The following is a 16343-nucleotide window of genomic DNA, read 5'->3' on the forward strand; positions in this document are numbered from 1 at the left end:
ACAGACATCAACACTAAGTCACAGGCACATTTATTATACTGCGGTACAATTAGGTCTTCCCTTCCCCAGCAGTGTTATGGGAGGGCCAGCCCTCAGGAGGCGGCCACGCTGCCACCCGAAGCAGGCCCGTGGGGCGGCAGGGTCATGGGCGGCAGGAACAGAGCCTTCAGCTTCCCCGACAGGCTGGCAATCTCGGGATCCTGTGCTTCGTAAGACTTAACAAGGCGGGCAAACTTAAGAACACCTGCAAAGGGGAACGAAGCATCAGTCCACATCCACAAGGGACGGATGTGCCCAAGATGGCAGGAGGGAGCAGTCTGAGCTGGAGTGGATGGCTGCTTCCCCTCTGGCCAGGTAGCTGTCTTCAAAACAAGACCCAGGCAATGCCCTGCGTGGTCCGGATAAACTATTTCCTGGTCTACACCAGGCACGACCGGATGGGATGCAGTGAATGAATACATCCCAGAGCAGTGTGCTTCCCAGGATCAGATTAACCATTTTAGCAGTTTAGTCACAAGAGCCCAAAGGATGCATACCCACCAGAACGAGATCGCCAGTCTATAACCAGGACACAGGAGGATCATGGGCCAGCTGGGCGGAATCGATAAACATTCTTGGAGAACTCGGTGATCTCACCCAAGAAACTGAACCCTCAGATTAGCCAGCCCTCAGATTAGCTGAAACACTTTGGGGCGGGGGCTGCATAAGTGTGTGGTCATATAGACATCTCACTAAAAGCCATCAAAATGGGGCTCATAGGAAGTTCTCCTGTGGCCTCCAGCACTGGTTTACTAGCAGAGCCTGATTTCTCATTTTAAAACGGAATAACAGTATAATTAATGGTAACGACAACATGCACTTAACCTCTCGGCTCAAGTTCACAGCAGACCCTGGGCTCTGAGCGCCAACACTGTTAGACTGTGTCTGCCGCCGTGTGGCGAGAAAGGGGACGACGGCTCAGGGACCCAACAGATCCATCGTCCTCTCCTCGACCCAGTTCACCGCCGACCCCCGTCCGACCCACCTTCCCCATCGCAGCTGAAGCCGTAGGCTTTAATAACCTCCTGCTGAATCTGCGTGGCCACGGGCAGCACGAATTGCAGCATTTTGCCCATGTCGTTACACGCGTTGTCCCGAGCCTCGTCCATGCGAACAGCATTCTCCGGCGCCGAGAACGCCTGGATCACCTCGGCCAGGACCACTGTGCACGGATGCAGCCCAGGGAGGAGTCGCCGCCGCGAGTGGGAATCCGAGTCCGGCCGACGCGAGCGACAGCGCAAGGAAAAGGGCAGCGGATTAGTGAACTGAAGCCGTAATAACCCGATAAATTCGGCCCCCGAATTCCTCGCTGAGGGCAAAGAGGCCCCTCTAAAAAGAGGATGGTCCCCGCGCGCCCCCACTTCCCAGCGAATGCAGTCACACCTCTCGCCCAGCGCCCTTCTCGAGAAAGGAGCCCACCCGGCAAATGGGAGGCTTCTCACCCTTGGCCTGCTCGGCGCTCAGGGCCGCGGACTGAGCCGAGGCGGACGCCATGGGACAAAAGATGCACGTGCAGCAACGACAAGCTGGCAAGAAACGAACCAGCTCCTAGCGCGGCCCTCGCAGCAAAGAAGGGAGGCGAACGGGAAACTACATCAGACAGAGCCGGAAATTTCCAGACAAGAATCCCAACCTCCCGGGTCTTCTCCGTCAAGAACGGACTAAACACGTAGACCAAAAAAAAAAAAAAAACCCGTATCAAAAAAAACCAAGCTTCCCACCCACATATTATTCTATTGTTCATAAACACTTGTGTGGGAGGGGCTTTCCGGTGCAAACCGGAAAGCCTGCTAGACAAATTCTAAAAGAGCTGTAACACTGCAGACGTAGCACCCGGAGATCGCACGGCATAGCCACCAACCCCGCTGTCAGTGAGGGTGAGCCCCGACGGCCGGTTCCTAGCTCCTATTGCTCTACAGATAACGAGGCAGACTGCGACTTTCGGAGGGGAAGACCGTGTTCTAAGGAACTCTCTTAAATCCTTCGCGGCTAGAGTTTACGAACGGTGGATGGGGCCCTATGCAAATGACCCGATGCCGATTGGCTGATAAGGAAGCCAGTCACGCCCCCTTTAGTTTTTAAGAACGCAGACAAGGCTTCGCAGCAAGAGCTCGGCGGCTCCTGCGCTTTCCTAAAATGGTCTTGCGTCGAGGTGTGAGGTGACGCCCTCTAATTTCCCTTCCCTTCTGGGCGTTTGAAATTGTCCCCCCACTCCCTCTCCCCGCAACCTTAGGGTGGTTAAGACACCTGGGTTCTAAACTTATTGCAGCCACGCCCCCTGCACCTCCGCTGTATCACCATTTCTAGCTACTCAACCGCTGTATCACCATTTCTAGCTACTCAACCGAAAGGATTCGGGTCCCCGGAGGCTCCTAGCTGTGGGACCAGTGGCAGAAACGCCTCCCGAGTCTGCGTAGTTCCCTAGAGCTGTCCTGGGCCGCCAGCATTCTGACTGCCCAGCTTTGGGGAAAAGGGTCGGGACTTGCCCCGGCACCCCCTTATGGCGGAGCCAGGGCTCCAGGACCCCGGGTTCTTTTTGAGTCCCCTCTCCAACTCGCCAGGGTCCCTACCCACTTCCGGGCTGGTCTCTGGGAGGTCGCACGGCTTTCTCTCAAGGTGTCACTGCGCGGAGACCCACACCCCCACCCACGCCCCACAGCCCACAAAGAAACAGCCACAGACATCTTCCTGGGGAGTCGTGAGGATGTTTTTGTTTGGTTGGTTTCGTTTGGGATGTTCTTTAAAGAGCGTCATATAGATATTTATATATATAAATTATTAATGTGGGGGAGGGGCAAGGGTCATACATCGCAGTGAGGGGGCGCACACGGGGCGGGGGGGGGGGCGGCTGGGGATGGGCAGGGGCGGCACACGATGCTACGCAAAACAGCCACAGCTAACAGATGAAATAATCACACCAGGGGTGGGGGGCGGGCAGCGGCCACGGGTGGGGGCGGGGGGCTGGACGTAGGGGAGGAAGAAAGTCGGGGGCCAAGGGAGAGGGACCCGGTCCAAGATACTGTGCGCTTTCTGCCCCCCACCCACCCCCTCCCCGCCTCCGCACACCACAGGAGCCTCGGCCTTGCATCTGTCCCTTCCTCCCTCCTGCCCAGAAGCCCGAGGCCCGGGGCCTGAGCCGCACCCCGGAGGCTCTGAGTGGCAGGCGGGGAGAGAGGCCTCCTTGGTCGAGGCAGGGGCACGGTGCTCTCTCGATCGCAGGTCCTACAGCGGCTTGTCGCTTTCCTTCTTCAGATGACTGGGGGGAGAGCGGGCAGAGTAGGGGGTGGGGGGGAGAAAGACTGAGGTCCATCCTGACCCGGCCCCGCTCACTGAGGATGGGTCCCCTCCCGCGGGGGCCACACCCACCCCTGGCAGGCTGGGGTGCATCCCCTCCGCCGGGCCCCCTCCGGTGGGTCCCAGGCACCCTGTGGTACCTGTAGTAGTCCTCCTGGGCGGGCAGCGGCACACTGTGCAGCGGGTGATGGGCGTGCAGCCACTGCTGCTGCTCCAGCGCCAAGCGCTGCAACTCAGCTGACTGTGCGTGCATGGCCTGCAGCTGGTGAGCTGCCGACATCGGGGCAGAGAGGGAGGCTGGCAGGTCCCGGTATGGAGCAGCTGTGGGCAGGAAGGGCAGGGGCCACATGACTGATGAGGTACTCAGGTGGCCAGACACTGTACATACAGAAGAACCGCAACTAATCAACTTAGGTGACAGCCAGTCCTGCAAGCTGCCAGAGGTGGTTAGGATCCAGGCCTCTGAGCCTGACCCTAACATCTGTGCCTCTCAGCCAGGGCCTCCGCCGTCCAGTTTCCATTCCCAGTTCCTCCCGCCACCTCCTCATCTCTCCCCAAGCCCAATCAGACTGATTCCAGCACCTAACTTCCTCTATTCTTTCGAGAGACTGTTCCCACCCCCAACCTCCATCCTTACCAAAGAGCTGGTGACGAAGAACTTCGTTCTCGTGCAGAGGGTGAGGAAGAAGGGGGTTGGGGAGGGTCCCAGCTGGGTAGGGGATCCGGGTAAGGTGAGACCCTGAGGCCAGGGGATCAATGAGAGGGTGCACCGAGGCAGAGGCTGGAGGGTAGAGAAGAGGAAGGTGTCAACAGAAGGCAGGTTTGGGGAAAACCATGCATTTGGGTGAAGGGCTCCATGCCTGGGAAGAGAGGTGGACAATCAAACACAGGGTGATCCAGTGAAGCAAAAAAGGCACAATGGAGGGGCTAGGGGTCTGGGAGATGGACAGGGGAAGACCCTACTGCAGGAGGGACGGACGGACGGATGGCAGAGGACAGGAGATTCCAGTTCTCAGAGGGACCTGAGGAATAGGGAGTGGACTACCGAGAGGAGATGGAAGAGAAAAGGAAGTTTAGGAAATGAGACAGAGAGGAACTTAAAAGACAGCACAAGGAGCCTGGAATGAATGTGATTGTAAGGCTAGATGGGGGCAGTGTTCTGACAATTAGAAAAATGGTAGAAAGACTCATTGTGGGTAAAGCTCATTGTCACTTGTGATCCCACAACCTGAGCCACAGGGCTTTCTAGGTCACAGATCTGTAGATTCGGAGAGGAACATGAAACACCTCTGCCTGGATGGAGAAAATGGCAAGAAACAATAGAACTGAACCCAGAGAAGCAAGGAAATAGTTATGAGAAGGGCTCAGGGACAGAGGCTGTGAGGGGAGGAAGGTCGCACTCCTTTAAAGGTTTCCACCTCTGGCTTCTACCATGGGGTGTGGGGGGAGACGCCAGACCTGAATGGGGCTGAGGTGTGGGGCAGGGTCTCTGCAGTAGGGCTGGGGTAAGAGGAGACAGGCTGGGGAGGCAAAGACCAGGGCAGCAATCTCAGGAGAGCGGCTTAGGCCAGACGTGGGGTGGGAAGTCCAGGCCTGAGCAACAGAAGCGCCCAATGACCTGCCAGGGTGCAAGGTGATCTCAAAGGGCCTGGCCAAGGACAAGGGAGTCTCACCTGCGTGGATGGCATCCTGCTGGTGGAGGTGCAGGTGAGAATGGATGTGGGAGTGCTGGTGGTGATGGGGGGTCACGTTGAGCATCTGCAGCCGCGCCAGTGGGTCATTGCCCAGGGCGGCCACCCTTTCTGCATGCTGCCTCTCAGCTGCCAGACGCTCCGCGTAGGACATGTCAGGCCGCAGGGCGGGCCCAGCTGCCAGAGCTAGACGTTCTCTCTCCAGCGGCCCCAGGCTCGGATGGAAGGGGAAAGGGTGCAAGCCCGGGGGGCCAGGCTGCAAAGCCAGGCCCCCGTGTCGGGGGAAGGGATCCAGGCCTGGCCCAGGGACCCCATGTAGGGGTTCCAGCTCGCTGGGCTTCACCTCAAAGCCAGGCTTGAGGCGGTCACGCAGGTCTCGTTCACGGGCTTCCCGCTCCCTCTCCCGGGCTGCTGGGTCACTGCTGTACAAGGCCGGGACATTGTAACCCAGGAGCCCCGGGTCCACTGCCCCCAGGGGCACGTAGAACGGATGGTTGCGATTGCCAGGAGACATCACGTGGGGCCGGGCGTATTCACTGAGGGTGCGTAGGGCTGGAGTGTCGGGGCCCAGGTAAGGGGGCACTGTAGCCACAGCACTGCCCGGCTCAAACGGAGGGCGATGGGGCACTGGGCCGAGAGATGGGCACTCCACTGGAGCACGGCCCTCCTGAGCCAACTTCTGTGGGACACAGGGAGACGCGGGGTCAACAAAGCAGGTCCGGGTCCTCAGCTGCTAATTTGTCTCAGCACCTGAATGCCTAAAGCCTCAGCTTACTGTAACTCGGCCTACCAGGGATTTCCCAGACCCTTCTCTTCCTGCGGAGGAGAGATGCTCTTCCTACGATCCACGGGTACTCTGACCTGAGCTTGCCTTTCTTTTCTTCAGCCCAGGGATGCAATTCCTGCCGCTGGAATCCTCTGGTCTCCATTTCCTGGGTTGCCATGGCTCCTCCTGTCCGACAGGTGGCGCATGGCCCCACCCCCTTGAAACTCTCTGAGTCGCGTAGAGGGCGGCCCCGAGGCGGGAGGCGCGCACAGTGACGCACTCACCACGCTGCGTTCCAGCTCGCGCTCCTTCTCGCGCTCGCGCTCCTTCTCGCGCTCCCGCTCGCGCTCGCGCTCCTTTTCTTCGCGCGCGCGCTGTTCGGCCTCGCGCCGCACCTTCTCTACCAGGTCGGCCCGTTTCTTGGCCAGCTTGGACCCCTCCAGCGGTACGAAGTACAGATCGCTGCGCGCGCACGAGTTAAAGCCGCGGTCCAGGTGTTTGTTGAACCTGCCGGGCGCCGAGGTAGCGCGCGCTCAGCCCTGCGAGCAGCACCCCCACTGGCGGCCGAGAGCAGGGCCTGGAGTACTTTGATAAGCATCACACGAACGGGGGACCCATCCCGCGCTCGCCACCCCCAACCCCCGCCCCGGCACTCACCTGGCCGACTGGCTGGCGTGGCTGGGCACATCTACCACCTTGGGAGGGGGCGAGGGGCTGCGGGCCGGGGGCACCGGGCTCTCGGGGGTCTCATATTCCTCCGCCGGCTCCTGTTTGATCTGCGTGGCACTCAGGGGCGGCCCAGAGGCAGGGGCCGCAGGCGGTGCGGGCAGGGACGACAGGCCGGAGGGCCCCGCAGGCGGCAGCGGCCCTGGCCCCACGGTGGGCGACCCCGGCTTGAAGGTCCCTGGGCCTGCGGGCGGCGAGGCGCCTCGGTAGCCCGGTGGGGTCCCCGTTCGGAAGGAGGGCGGCGACCCCGGCTTGTATCCAGGTGGAGTGGCTGTCTTGTAGGCCCCTGGGGACGGGGCTCGCTTGCCATACGGCGGGGGCCCAGGTGGGGAGGCTGTCTTGTAGCCTGCTGGCGAGGAAGCCACTGTGGCAATGACCGTGGAAAGTGTGGCCGAGGAAGTGGTGACCGGAGGCACCGGTGGAAAGGGGTAGGGCGCCCCTGAGGGGCCCTGGGAAGGAGAGGGGTGTGAACCCGGGTAGGACCCTTGAGAGGAGGAAGAGGAATTGGAAGAAGAGGAGGTTGGGGGTCCATTAGGACCTGCTTGGCTGTAGGACACCTGGCTGTGAGGTGGGGGCAGGTGTGCTGGCCCTGGTGGATAGGGTCTCAGAGACCCCAGGGAGGGAGACATGGCATAGGGGTGTGCATGGTGGGAACCACCGCTCTCCAGGGGGTGAGGATATGCTCCAGGGGGAGGGGGCCCAGAGCCCCCATGATGTGGTGGTGGTGGTTGCTGCTGCTGCTGCTGCTGTTGCTGGTGGTGGTGGTGATGTGTTGGGGCTGATGGGTGGGCTGTGGACTGGCCTCCAGCTGAAGGAGGGAAGGGACCTGGGTGGGCACTGCTGTTGGCTAAGAGGCGGCCATAGGGAGGAGGTGGAGGGGGACCCTGGCTCCACACAGCCTGGGATGGAAGAGAAGGCTGCGTATACTTGGGGGGCTGATTAGAGACAGAGAGACTGGTCGGGGGAGGGAAGGAGTGGGGATAACTGGGCAGTGCCTGGGAAGCGGGGTACTGGGAGGCAGAGGCAGAGGCAGAAGAATTGGAAGAGGCGGCTGCTGCAGAGCTGCTAGTAGAGGATGAGTAAGGATACCTCATTGTGGGGGCAGGGGCTGAAGAGGACGCAGGGGGCAGAGGATGGGGTGAAGGAGCCAGAGTGGGCCCCTTCTCCGGGCCAGGAGGAAGTCCACCCATGCTCTGCCCCATGGCATGGGGGGAAGGGAGATGCCCAGGTAGTGGCTGGGCCCCCAGGCCAGGAGGAGAGGCCGATGCATTGTTAAGGGGTCGCAGAGCAGGTGGGGGAGGCAGGTTTGGTGTCACGTGGGGGAAGGAGGCTGGTGGTGGCGCAGACGGTAGGCTTCCACCACCGACTGGAGTGTTAGGTGGCTTCGTTGGGGGAGCACCACCAGCCCCAGAGCTTGATATTGAAATGGGGGTGGTGGGTGGGGGGTGCTGCTTACCCCCACTAGGGGCCCCCACTGAAGAGGCAGCCCCACTCCCCTTGGGACCCAGTGGGGGTCCAGACAAAACTCCCCCACCAGAGCCCCCAGGGTAGAGCTGTGGATGAGGGGGAGGAGCCCCTGGAGGAGCCTGGAACATCCGAGATGTGGGGGGCTCCATGGGAGCATGATATCCGGTGGGTGTCACAGAAGGGTGGGGTTCAAAGCCAGGCTCTGGCTGTCGGGGGGTGCTGTCAGGTGGTGGAGGGGAGGGAGGGAAGAGTGGAGGTGGGTGATAGGGGCGGGCTGGGCCCTGGGACAGGCCAGAAGACGAGTCGGAGTCATTCTCCACGCTTCCAGGGCTGTAGATGCTAGGAGACGTGCTCCGGTTGTCCTGGTCGATGTCCCTGGGGTCACTGCTGCCATCGTCATTGAGGCTCCGCCCATCCAGACTGTCCAGATCGGAGGGAGACTGGGGCCGGGGCAGCTCCTGCTGCACAAGAGGGAGAGCCGTGGTGGCCTTTGCTTTTCCTGCCTCCCCTGGATTTGGGGCCTTGCTGGCACAGAATGATTTCCCATCCACAGCACACCACTGCACCACAACAGGAAGAGTACTTTTGCTAAGCCCACCGCCTGGCCTTCTGGGGATCCTCCACTCTCGCAGTCTCTCCGCTGCTCCCTAGCAGGCATTCGAGTTCCCGCAGGGCAAACCAGTTCCTTCCTCAGACATCCATCTCTAGCATCTCCTCCCATTCCACAGCTGAACCCAAATCCTTATATTCCACCAGCCCATCTGCCATCCTCTCATCTCATCTACCCTTCTAATTAAACATCCCAGAAACCACTGGTTCTTAAAAAGACTGCTTCTGCATGCTCTACTTACTCGTTCCTCCTACTGAGACTTCTCACCCTGGATCTCCTCCCCAGACCCTGCCTGAAAACCAGGCCCTAGAAAGGGAGAGGCTAGAATCCCCCGTGCTCTACCCATTCCTCTTTGGCACTGCCTGGTCACCTGACACTCTGACCAGAGCCCTAAAGATCTGACACATCCAGACAGACCACTTCCATAAGCACTCGGATAAGACTATTCTCTAATATTGCAGACAAAATTAAAGTAAGAATTGTGAGTGAAAGAAAGTTTGAGTGAAAGAATGTCAAGAAAATGGGTCATGATGGTGACATGGGTCTCCCACCTCAGTTTTGGTCTTTTTTGGTGCATTGGTCTCCTCACTTTCGCTCTCTGAGATCTCTTCACTCCGGCCCTGCTTGCTGACCTTTGGGGTGGAGGCTTCCTCTACTCGGGCTTTCTGTTAGAAAGAAAATTCCTATCTTGTACTTCCACCGGTGCCCTCGGCCAGACAGGAAGCTCCCCCCAACACACACATACACCATCAGCCCCAGTGCCCGGGCATCCTGTGGCAGGACGTGGGGACAGAATACCTTGGCCGTCTGCCTAGACTTCTCGGCTTTGCCATCACTGCTGGACGTGCTGACCCCGCCAGGGGAGGCCCGGCCCCTCGGTCTCAGCTCTTCCCGGGGCCCAGGGGCCTCTTTCTTCCGTCCACTCCTCATTGACATCTGAAGGAGAAGGAAGTGAGCAGATGATGTGGTTTTCTACATTACACCTCACTTCATCCTGTGCCTTCTTTCTATTCTCCTCCAGTGGCTGTCGCAGAAGGATGGGGTTCAAAGCCAGGCTCGGCTGTCAGGGGAGGAAGAAAGGAGGGAGGAAAGAGTCGAGGAGGGTGGCTGGGGTGAGCGGGGCACGGGGACAGGCCAGAATCTTCCCTGACCGTGGCCTTGTGTCTCTCATTTTTCCTCCTACTCACTGAGTCTTTATTCTGTCGTGTCTTCATTCTTCAGGCTGTGGAGACCCCATTCTCCTCTGCCCGGGCAGCTGGATACAGAAACTTCTCTGCTTCACCCTAAGTTCCCCCCAGCTACGGCCTGGGAAGCAAGAAGCAGGCTCTCCGAGTTTTCAGCACCTGGAACTTGCAGGGCCTGTCTGCAGTGAAGCCTGTTGGAAAAAGACCATCAGAGTCTCCAAACTGGTGAACAGAGTCTGAAGGGGGTACTGCTGCACTTGTCAAGGGGCTGAGTGGGCAGCCCAGCCATGACACACTGCTGGCTTGCCCATGGGCCGCTCCAGCTGTCTGTAAGTGAGGGAACCTCTGCTGGCCATGTCATCCCCTTCATCTCTCTGGAAGGCAGAAAGCGCAGAAGTTTCTATGCGCCCCAATTCAGGAGATCACACTACTTCCCCCTTGGAAATACATGCGCACACGGAATTCCACAAAGCCTTACAAAAGGAGCACAAAGAGATGTACCTGAAATATAAGCTGATTTATTGAGTGCCTTATGTCAAGCCCTTAGTTGACATAAAGCCCAATTTCATTTCATGTTTACAACCATCCCTGAAAGTGAAATTCATTCAGTCGTGTCCGATTCTTTGCGACCCCATGGTCTATACAGTCCAGGGAATTTTCGAGGCCAGAACGCTGGAGTGGGTAGCCATTCCCTTCTCCAGGGGATCTTCCCAATCCAGGGATCGAACCCATGTTTCCCACATTGCAGGCGGATTCTTTACCAGCTGAGCCACCAGGGAAGCCCAACCCTATAAAGGATTTAGTCATTATTCCCATTATATAGGTGAGGAGACTGAGGATCAAAGACTGTGATTGTGACTTGCCCAACTTCACGCGATGAGTACACAGTGAGGAACTAGAGACAGTGCCAGAATCAAGCCCCATCCCCCTGACTTCCAAGCGCACGCTCTTTTTTCAGTATTTAGCTATACTCTCATCAGAAGTTGGTGAGGAGAATTCTCAGAAGGCCTAGATCAGTCTCTGAGATATGAAAAGAATCTTTCTTCACATTAGAGTAGGTGGGAGAACAATGTCCCATTCAACACTGCAAAGGCGCGCAGCCCTACCAATGCCAAGACCAAACTGAGGTGTCCCCAAAGTGCTGAACTTCAATTCTGAGTCTCATAAGCCCCCGCTCCAGTGCTTAGGTCCCCTAAGCCTGGAGGAAAACTCAGAGCTTTCACTTTACCAACCAAATCAGTGGAGATCACTGAGCAAACATTCTGAGTTTATACATAAGTAAGCCTGCCCTCCCATCTGGTTTAGACAGGGGCTCCCAGCTCCTCATAGCCCATCTATATACATCTATATGTTTCCGTATATATCCATATCTACACAGTCAGCAATTTTCATTTACACTTGTGTTTCCTGCTAAGTGTCACATCTCTCCATGTTACTTACCATAAGAGCTTTTGAGAGCAAAAGTACTATCTTCTTTTTAGTTATTTTTGGTTGCTGCAGGAGGGCTGTTGTGCCCCGGCTTCTTGTCACATTGGCTTCTCTTGTTGTGGAGCAGAGGCTCAACAGTTGTGGTTCACAGGTCTAGTTGCTCCATGGCACGGGGGATCTTCCCAGACCAGGGGTTGAACCTGTGTCCTCTGCATTGGCAGGCAAATTCTTAACCACTGGACCACCAGAGAAGTCCCCAAAAATAATATTTTCTTACTGTTTTCTTCCTTTCTATATCCCTCGCAATGTCCAGTACATATGGGTTTTCTGGTCTCTTTTTACTACTGACCTTTAAACCCACTGACTTTAGCAGGTCTTCTCGAATGAAGTGCTGCTGGCCTCGGTGGGAACGGAGCAGGCTTAGCCACCTACTCTGAGCTGAAAGCCCTGGCTATGGAAACAGTATTTCCACTATGCTGTATAGTGGAAAATACACTGTATGCTATAGTGTATTTTCCCAAGGAATACAGAGTAATTCCTTCTCACTCACCTCCACTGAACCCTCCTGAGGCATGCAGTGAGGGGTGAGCCTAACTTTTCCAGGAAACTTACTAAAAATCTACTTAAAGTCACAAAATAGCTGGGTCAGAGCCCAGGTCTGAGCTTACAACTGATGCTCTGCCCAGTCTCCCAGCCATTTCTCTTCCACTACAATTATTACCACATTTTTGAGCTGCTGTGTAAATTGATTTTCTAATACTGTCAACCCACCCCCACCAAAACCCAAAGAACAAAACCCAACATAACAAAAGGGGGAAACAACCTTAACAAAAGCACAAGAGAGATGATAGTGACTTGTGTGTCTTTTGGCAGCCCCTATAAAGGAGGGTACTTGTCTTCCTATCACAGAACCATCTTCACTGTAGGTGAGTCAGGGAAAGGCAGGAATGGAGGTACCTGAAGAACAGAGCAAGCCCAGTGTGCCCCTCCCTCAGCTCAACTTTTAATCAGTTATCTGATAAAATTAGCAATGGGTAGCTCTGAAGAAGAAAAGCAGTCATAAAAGGGTAGGTGACCCTGGGGAGGAGGAGTGGCAGAAGAAAGGAGGAGATAGGGTTGGGTTATACATAAATTCCTGAACAGGGAGCCTGTTTTAGCACCTACAAGCTGAGCTAACTACCTTCCTTCCTGCTCTAGTAGTCTGTCACTGTAATTCCAATTTATAAAGCACCTACTGTGTGTCTGCAAAAAACTAAGCACCTTCACCTTCAGCACCTTACTGCAAAAGTAAAATTATAAAGGCCAGACTGGGGAGGTGGAAATATGAAAAATAAGGAAAAAGAGCTCTAAGTAAGAACAGGAAAAGAAATTAAGGGAGAAATGTAATAGAGGTCAGAAGGAATACACTCGAGGCACAAGGCTTTCTAGGATGGGCTTGCAGGGTAAATTTCAGGAACGCAGGCCCAGCCCCCACCATCGTTCCAGAACTTCCAGACTAACAAACCAGTCCTAGATAACAGTGCAGCCCAGACCAGCAGATAATAAGGTAGGGCCTAAGCTTCAGGATCTACAGTTGTCACTGGGACCTCAGATACCATCTTATCTGTGACCCTTCGTCAGTGAGGCCAGGGCTCAAAGAAAGAGAAGTGACTTGCCCAAGGTCACAGTTACTCAGAGGTGCAGCCAGGACTAGACCAGGAACCACATCTCCTGGCTCCAGTCCTGAAGCCCACCACACCAGCTGTTCCACAGCCCTCTCCCCTGGGCCACTCTCACCTGGGACGGGCATGGAGGGCCTAGCCATGCTTACAAGGTGGGAGAAATAGAAGGTCGAAGGCTGGCTGAGGGAAAGGGTCACTATGGACACAGTCTGGGAAAGAGGAAAAGGAATACCTGGGAAGGAAGACTCAAGTTTAAGAAAAGGGAGAAAAACCTGCACGAAGAAGCAAAAAGACTACTGTATACAAAAAGTCCCGGGACTTGCCTGGTGGTCCAGTGGTTAAGAATCTGCCTGCCAATGCAGAGGACACAGGTTTGATCCCTGGTCTGGGAACTAAGATCCCACATGTTGCGGGGCAACTAAACTTCGTATGGGGCAACTAAGCTTCGTATGCCACAACTACTGAGCCTGAGCACCCTAGAGCCTGTGCTCCACAACAAGAGAAGCCAGCAGCAATGAGAAGCGGGCACACTGCAACTCAAGAAAGCCCGTGTACAGGAAAAAGAGCCCGCACGCCACAAAGAAGGCCCAGCGCAGCCAAAAATAAATAATATATTTTTTTAAGTCTCTAATAACGAACTGCCAAGGGTGGTATAACTAGGACCAAGAGCGTTTCTATCCTCCCACCATGCCTAAGAGGAAGGACTTGAACAAACACACATGATCTGCAAGGAATATGTCTACTTGTTCCCAAAGACACCTGGATGGAGGATGGTGGAGGCCCCGAGGAACCTCCTCTCCACCAGCAGCACCAGAAACATCCTCCAGAACTCAGCCAAGAGTCCCAAGGACACAGTAAAAACCTGAGGCCCCCGTCAAGATTCTGAGCCCCCATCTCTTGGACATCCCACTGGATCATTGCCATGGCAACAAAATGGCAGACCCTACCCCTCAAGAGTCCATCCCAGGGGTCCATCTGTCAGCCACTCCCCTTCCAGTTGCCAAAGCAACTCCAGTCCTCCGATGGCACCCTCAGGGAAGGGAGCTTAGAGTACCTACCCCAGTAGAGAGAAGTGCGTGCACAAAGGGAAATCTTTGAGCACAAAACAGTAATCAAGATCCACCCCCTCTTAAAGAAACCACAGCTAGAGGGGCAGTGGGTGCTCTGGGGATCTGTGGGGTGGGGGTCACAACTTGTTTGGAGTGCCTGTAAGATTGCCCAGTTCACTCCAAGCCACCCTCCCAGAAACCGTTTCCCTCCAAGTCTCCCTCCAGGGGTCCTGTCTTCCTCATCACTTGCAGGAGGAACCACACTGCTGGGGCCCCACATGCCCCTCTCCAAGAAGTACCTACGCCTGGAATTGGAAAAACAGGGTCAGAGGTGACCCGGAGTTGGGGAAAGAAAACTGAGTCACAAAGGCATCACCTTCCCACTTCTACCCCAGAATACGCCGGGTTTTTCTTCTCAAAGGCGGCCCTCTCGGAGCGAGTCCCGGTTTCCCCAGGTTCCAATCTCCTCCCTCAATCAGCTACAAACCCTTTCTATCTATCTACCACACCCCTTCCCCATTTCCCACCTCCCTTCTATACCTGGCACCCCGAACCCCGGGCTCTGACACCCGGGTTCTGGGCCTTCGGGGCTTCTCCTGGAGTCCTCATGCTCCACCTCGCTGCCATCTCTCCATTTCTTTTTACCTTCGCCCAAAGCCCCCTACCAGGCACCCCGTTTTTCCTCCGCCAAACTCCAACCTCGGCGTTCCTCTTTGGGTCTCGGGGTCCTGCCTACCCTCCTGCCCCATTGGCCCTCCTCCTGAGACCCTCCCACCTCCCCCTACCTTCCAGATCCTCCAAGTGCCCCGACCCCCTTCCCTCCTCGGGGGCCGGCCCCACCCCTTGAGCCCCCAGCCTCAAGCCGGGCATTGCCCGCAGTGGGGGACCAGATCGGAAAAATAACAAATGGAGGCGGCGGCGGCGGCAGCGGGAGGGGGAACTGGGAAGGGTGGGGGTGGGGAGCCGCGGACCAGAACCCCGGCGGGCCCGAGGCCCAGGCGGCAGCAGGGCTTACCTGGTTGTAGCTCGGGACGGCTGGCTGGCTCCGAGCGGATTCGGGGCTCCGGCGCCTCCGGGGGGCGGCGGCGGCCGCTCCCCCGCCCCCCTCTCCTCTTCCCGGCTTCAGTCGCCGCCGCGACGGCGGCGGCGGCGGCCCCAACCCCCCCGGAGGGCGGCCCCCATCCCCCCTCTTACCCCACCTGGCCCCGGTCGCGCGCCGGCCTCCGGAGCAAATCCCGATCCCTGCTCTCGCTCGGCCCCTCCCCAGGCCCGCCGCCTCCCCAGGCCACCCGGAACGCCCGGGCCGCGCCACCCGCCCCCGCCGCGCCGCCGTCCGCCCCCGCGGCCCGGCCGGCTCTCCGCGCGGCTGCGACCCGCCGCCTCCCGCCCACCGCCCGCGCCCGCCCGGCGCAGCCCTCACCGCCGCTATCCCCGGTCCCCTCAGGCGGCCTCCGCCCGCGGCCTCCGCCCCTGCCCGGCGGTCGTCTCCCTCGCCCCTTCTTGGCCCCTCCCCGAGGCCGCCGGTACCCCCGAAACGGGTCCCGGCCCCAGGCCCCTGCCCGATGCGGGGCTGCGGGCGGGCGGGCTGGGCGGCGCGTCCGGCGACTCGCACAGGAAAGCGGACGGCGAAGGGAGGGAGCTTGGGAGAGGGGGATGGGAGAAGGGAGGAAGAGGGAGAAGGAGGGAGCGCGGAGGAACGGAGGAGAGAGGGGCCGGGAGGGAGCCGCGAGGGAGGGAGCGCGAGGCGAGCGGCGAGGGGGGAGGGGATCCGGAGAGGGGGAGGCGCCGCGCTAGCTGGCCGAGACCGAGGCCGAGGGGCCCGGGGCGCGGGGAGGGGTGCGCCGAGGCGGAATGCGGGGAGCCCGCGGTCCTGGCGCGGAAGAGGTCTAGGTGGGGAGGGGGGCGCGGGCCGTTATGGGGGAGGCTGGAGAAGTTTGGGGGGCCTAGGGGTGTGTGGCGGAGGTGAGGGGGGAGGCTGTGGGTGTGTGGCAAAGCCGCGGGGATGGGGTGAGGTTGGAGGGATGGAGCTTCTTGGGGGCAATGAGATGTGACCAGGGGAAAGAAGCTTGGGGTGACAGCATCTGTGGCAGACACATAGCGGAAGAGGTTTGTTGGTGGGGGGTGGAGGCAGTTGTGAGAGAATGGGATGAAGTTAGGGGTCCTAAGGAGGGGAAGAAATCGACAAGATGGAGACATATACGAGAGGATGGGTTTCTGAAAGAGTGAAGAGTCTGTGGGTGATGGGTGTTGGGGAAAGAACAGAGAACATAAGAATTTGGGGGAGTGACAAGTCTAGAAATGTCCTGTGGAGAAAGAAGGAAAACTACAGCCTTAAGAAAGGATGAAGGAGGTGGGGCTAGATGCAGATTCCAAGGGGCACTGGGTTCTGGGTGGGAGAGGAAGGTGGGAGACTGGGATGGCCGGATTC

General features: G+C 57.8%; 2 protein-coding genes, 1 long non-coding RNA gene and 1 other non-coding gene across 6 annotated transcripts; 1 reads left to right on the top strand and 3 right to left on the bottom strand.

The window, feature by feature from the left end:
- Window positions 1-13: 13 nt before the first annotated feature.
- On the bottom strand, window positions 14-1859 carry C5H12orf57 (chromosome 5 C12orf57 homolog). 2 transcript variants are annotated; one of them, XM_059886300.1, is made up of 3 exons: window positions 1482-1859; window positions 1025-1201; window positions 14-244 (listed from the first exon to the last, which is right to left on the bottom strand). In XM_059886300.1, exons 1-3 carry the CDS (start codon window positions 1531-1533, stop codon window positions 93-95), a joined length of 381 nt encoding a protein of 126 aa, XP_059742283.1. In that variant the 5' UTR covers window positions 1534-1859; the 3' UTR covers window positions 14-92.
- LOC112446853 (U7 small nuclear RNA) lies at window positions 1799-1860 on the bottom strand. The gene has a single exon (XR_003034939.1). It is a non-coding gene; the product is annotated as a U7 small nuclear RNA (small nuclear RNA).
- Window positions 1861-2724: 864 nt separating this feature from the next.
- ATN1 (atrophin 1) lies at window positions 2725-11406 on the bottom strand. Of its 2 annotated transcripts, NM_001205748.2 has the most exons (10): window positions 11218-11406; window positions 9781-9968; window positions 9392-9529; window positions 9145-9258; window positions 6448-8444; window positions 6075-6297; window positions 5007-5703; window positions 3971-4114; window positions 3474-3654; window positions 2725-3295 (listed from the first exon to the last, which is right to left on the bottom strand). In NM_001205748.2, exons 2-10 carry the CDS (start codon window positions 9805-9807, stop codon window positions 3262-3264), a joined length of 3555 nt encoding a protein of 1184 aa, NP_001192677.1. In that variant the 5' UTR covers window positions 9808-9968; window positions 11218-11406; the 3' UTR covers window positions 2725-3261. The 2 variants fall into 2 exon arrangements, with proteins under 2 accessions (NP_001192677.1, XP_005207191.1); XM_005207134.5 differs by lacking the exon at window positions 11218-11406 and having other exon boundaries at window positions 6448-8441; window positions 9781-9871.
- LOC132345344 (uncharacterized) lies at window positions 6224-10350 on the top strand. The gene is made up of 2 exons (XR_009494640.1): window positions 6224-6312; window positions 9815-10350. It is a non-coding gene; the product is annotated as an uncharacterized lncRNA (long non-coding RNA).
- Window positions 11407-16343: the final 4937 nt, after the last annotated feature.

Source organism: Bos taurus, chromosome 5, assembly GCF_002263795.3.
Source record: "Bos taurus isolate L1 Dominette 01449 registration number 42190680 breed Hereford chromosome 5, ARS-UCD2.0, whole genome shotgun sequence".
Taxonomy (NCBI): Eukaryota; Metazoa; Chordata; class Mammalia; order Artiodactyla; family Bovidae; genus Bos; species Bos taurus.

What these genes read in the sequence shown, in the direction of transcription:
- C5H12orf57 (XM_059886300.1), bottom strand. Translation starts at nt 1,533, where the DNA reads ATGGCGTCCGCCTCGGCTCAGTCCGCGGCCCTGAGCGCCGAGCAGGCC. An exon ending in GAGCGCCGAGCAGGCCAAGG is followed by an intron (nt 1,202 to 1,481) that starts GTGAGAAGCCTC and finishes ATCCGTGCACAG; the next exon opens with TGGTCCTGGCCGAGGTGATC. An exon ending in CTTCAGCTGCGATGGGGAAG is followed by an intron (nt 245 to 1,024) that starts GTGGGTCGGACG and finishes TCCCCTTTGCAG; the next exon opens with GTGTTCTTAAGTTTGCCCGC.
- ATN1 (NM_001205748.2), bottom strand. Translation starts at nt 9,807, where the DNA reads ATGAAGACACGACAGAATAAAGACTCA. An exon ending in CACGACAGAATAAAGACTCA is followed by an intron (nt 9,530 to 9,780) that starts GTGAGTAGGAGG and finishes CTTCTCCTTCAG; the next exon opens with ATGTCAATGAGGAGTGGACG. An exon ending in CAAAAAAGACCAAAACTGAG is followed by an intron (nt 8,445 to 9,144) that starts GTGGGAGACCCA and finishes CCTCTTGTGCAG; the next exon opens with CAGGAGCTGCCCCGGCCCCA.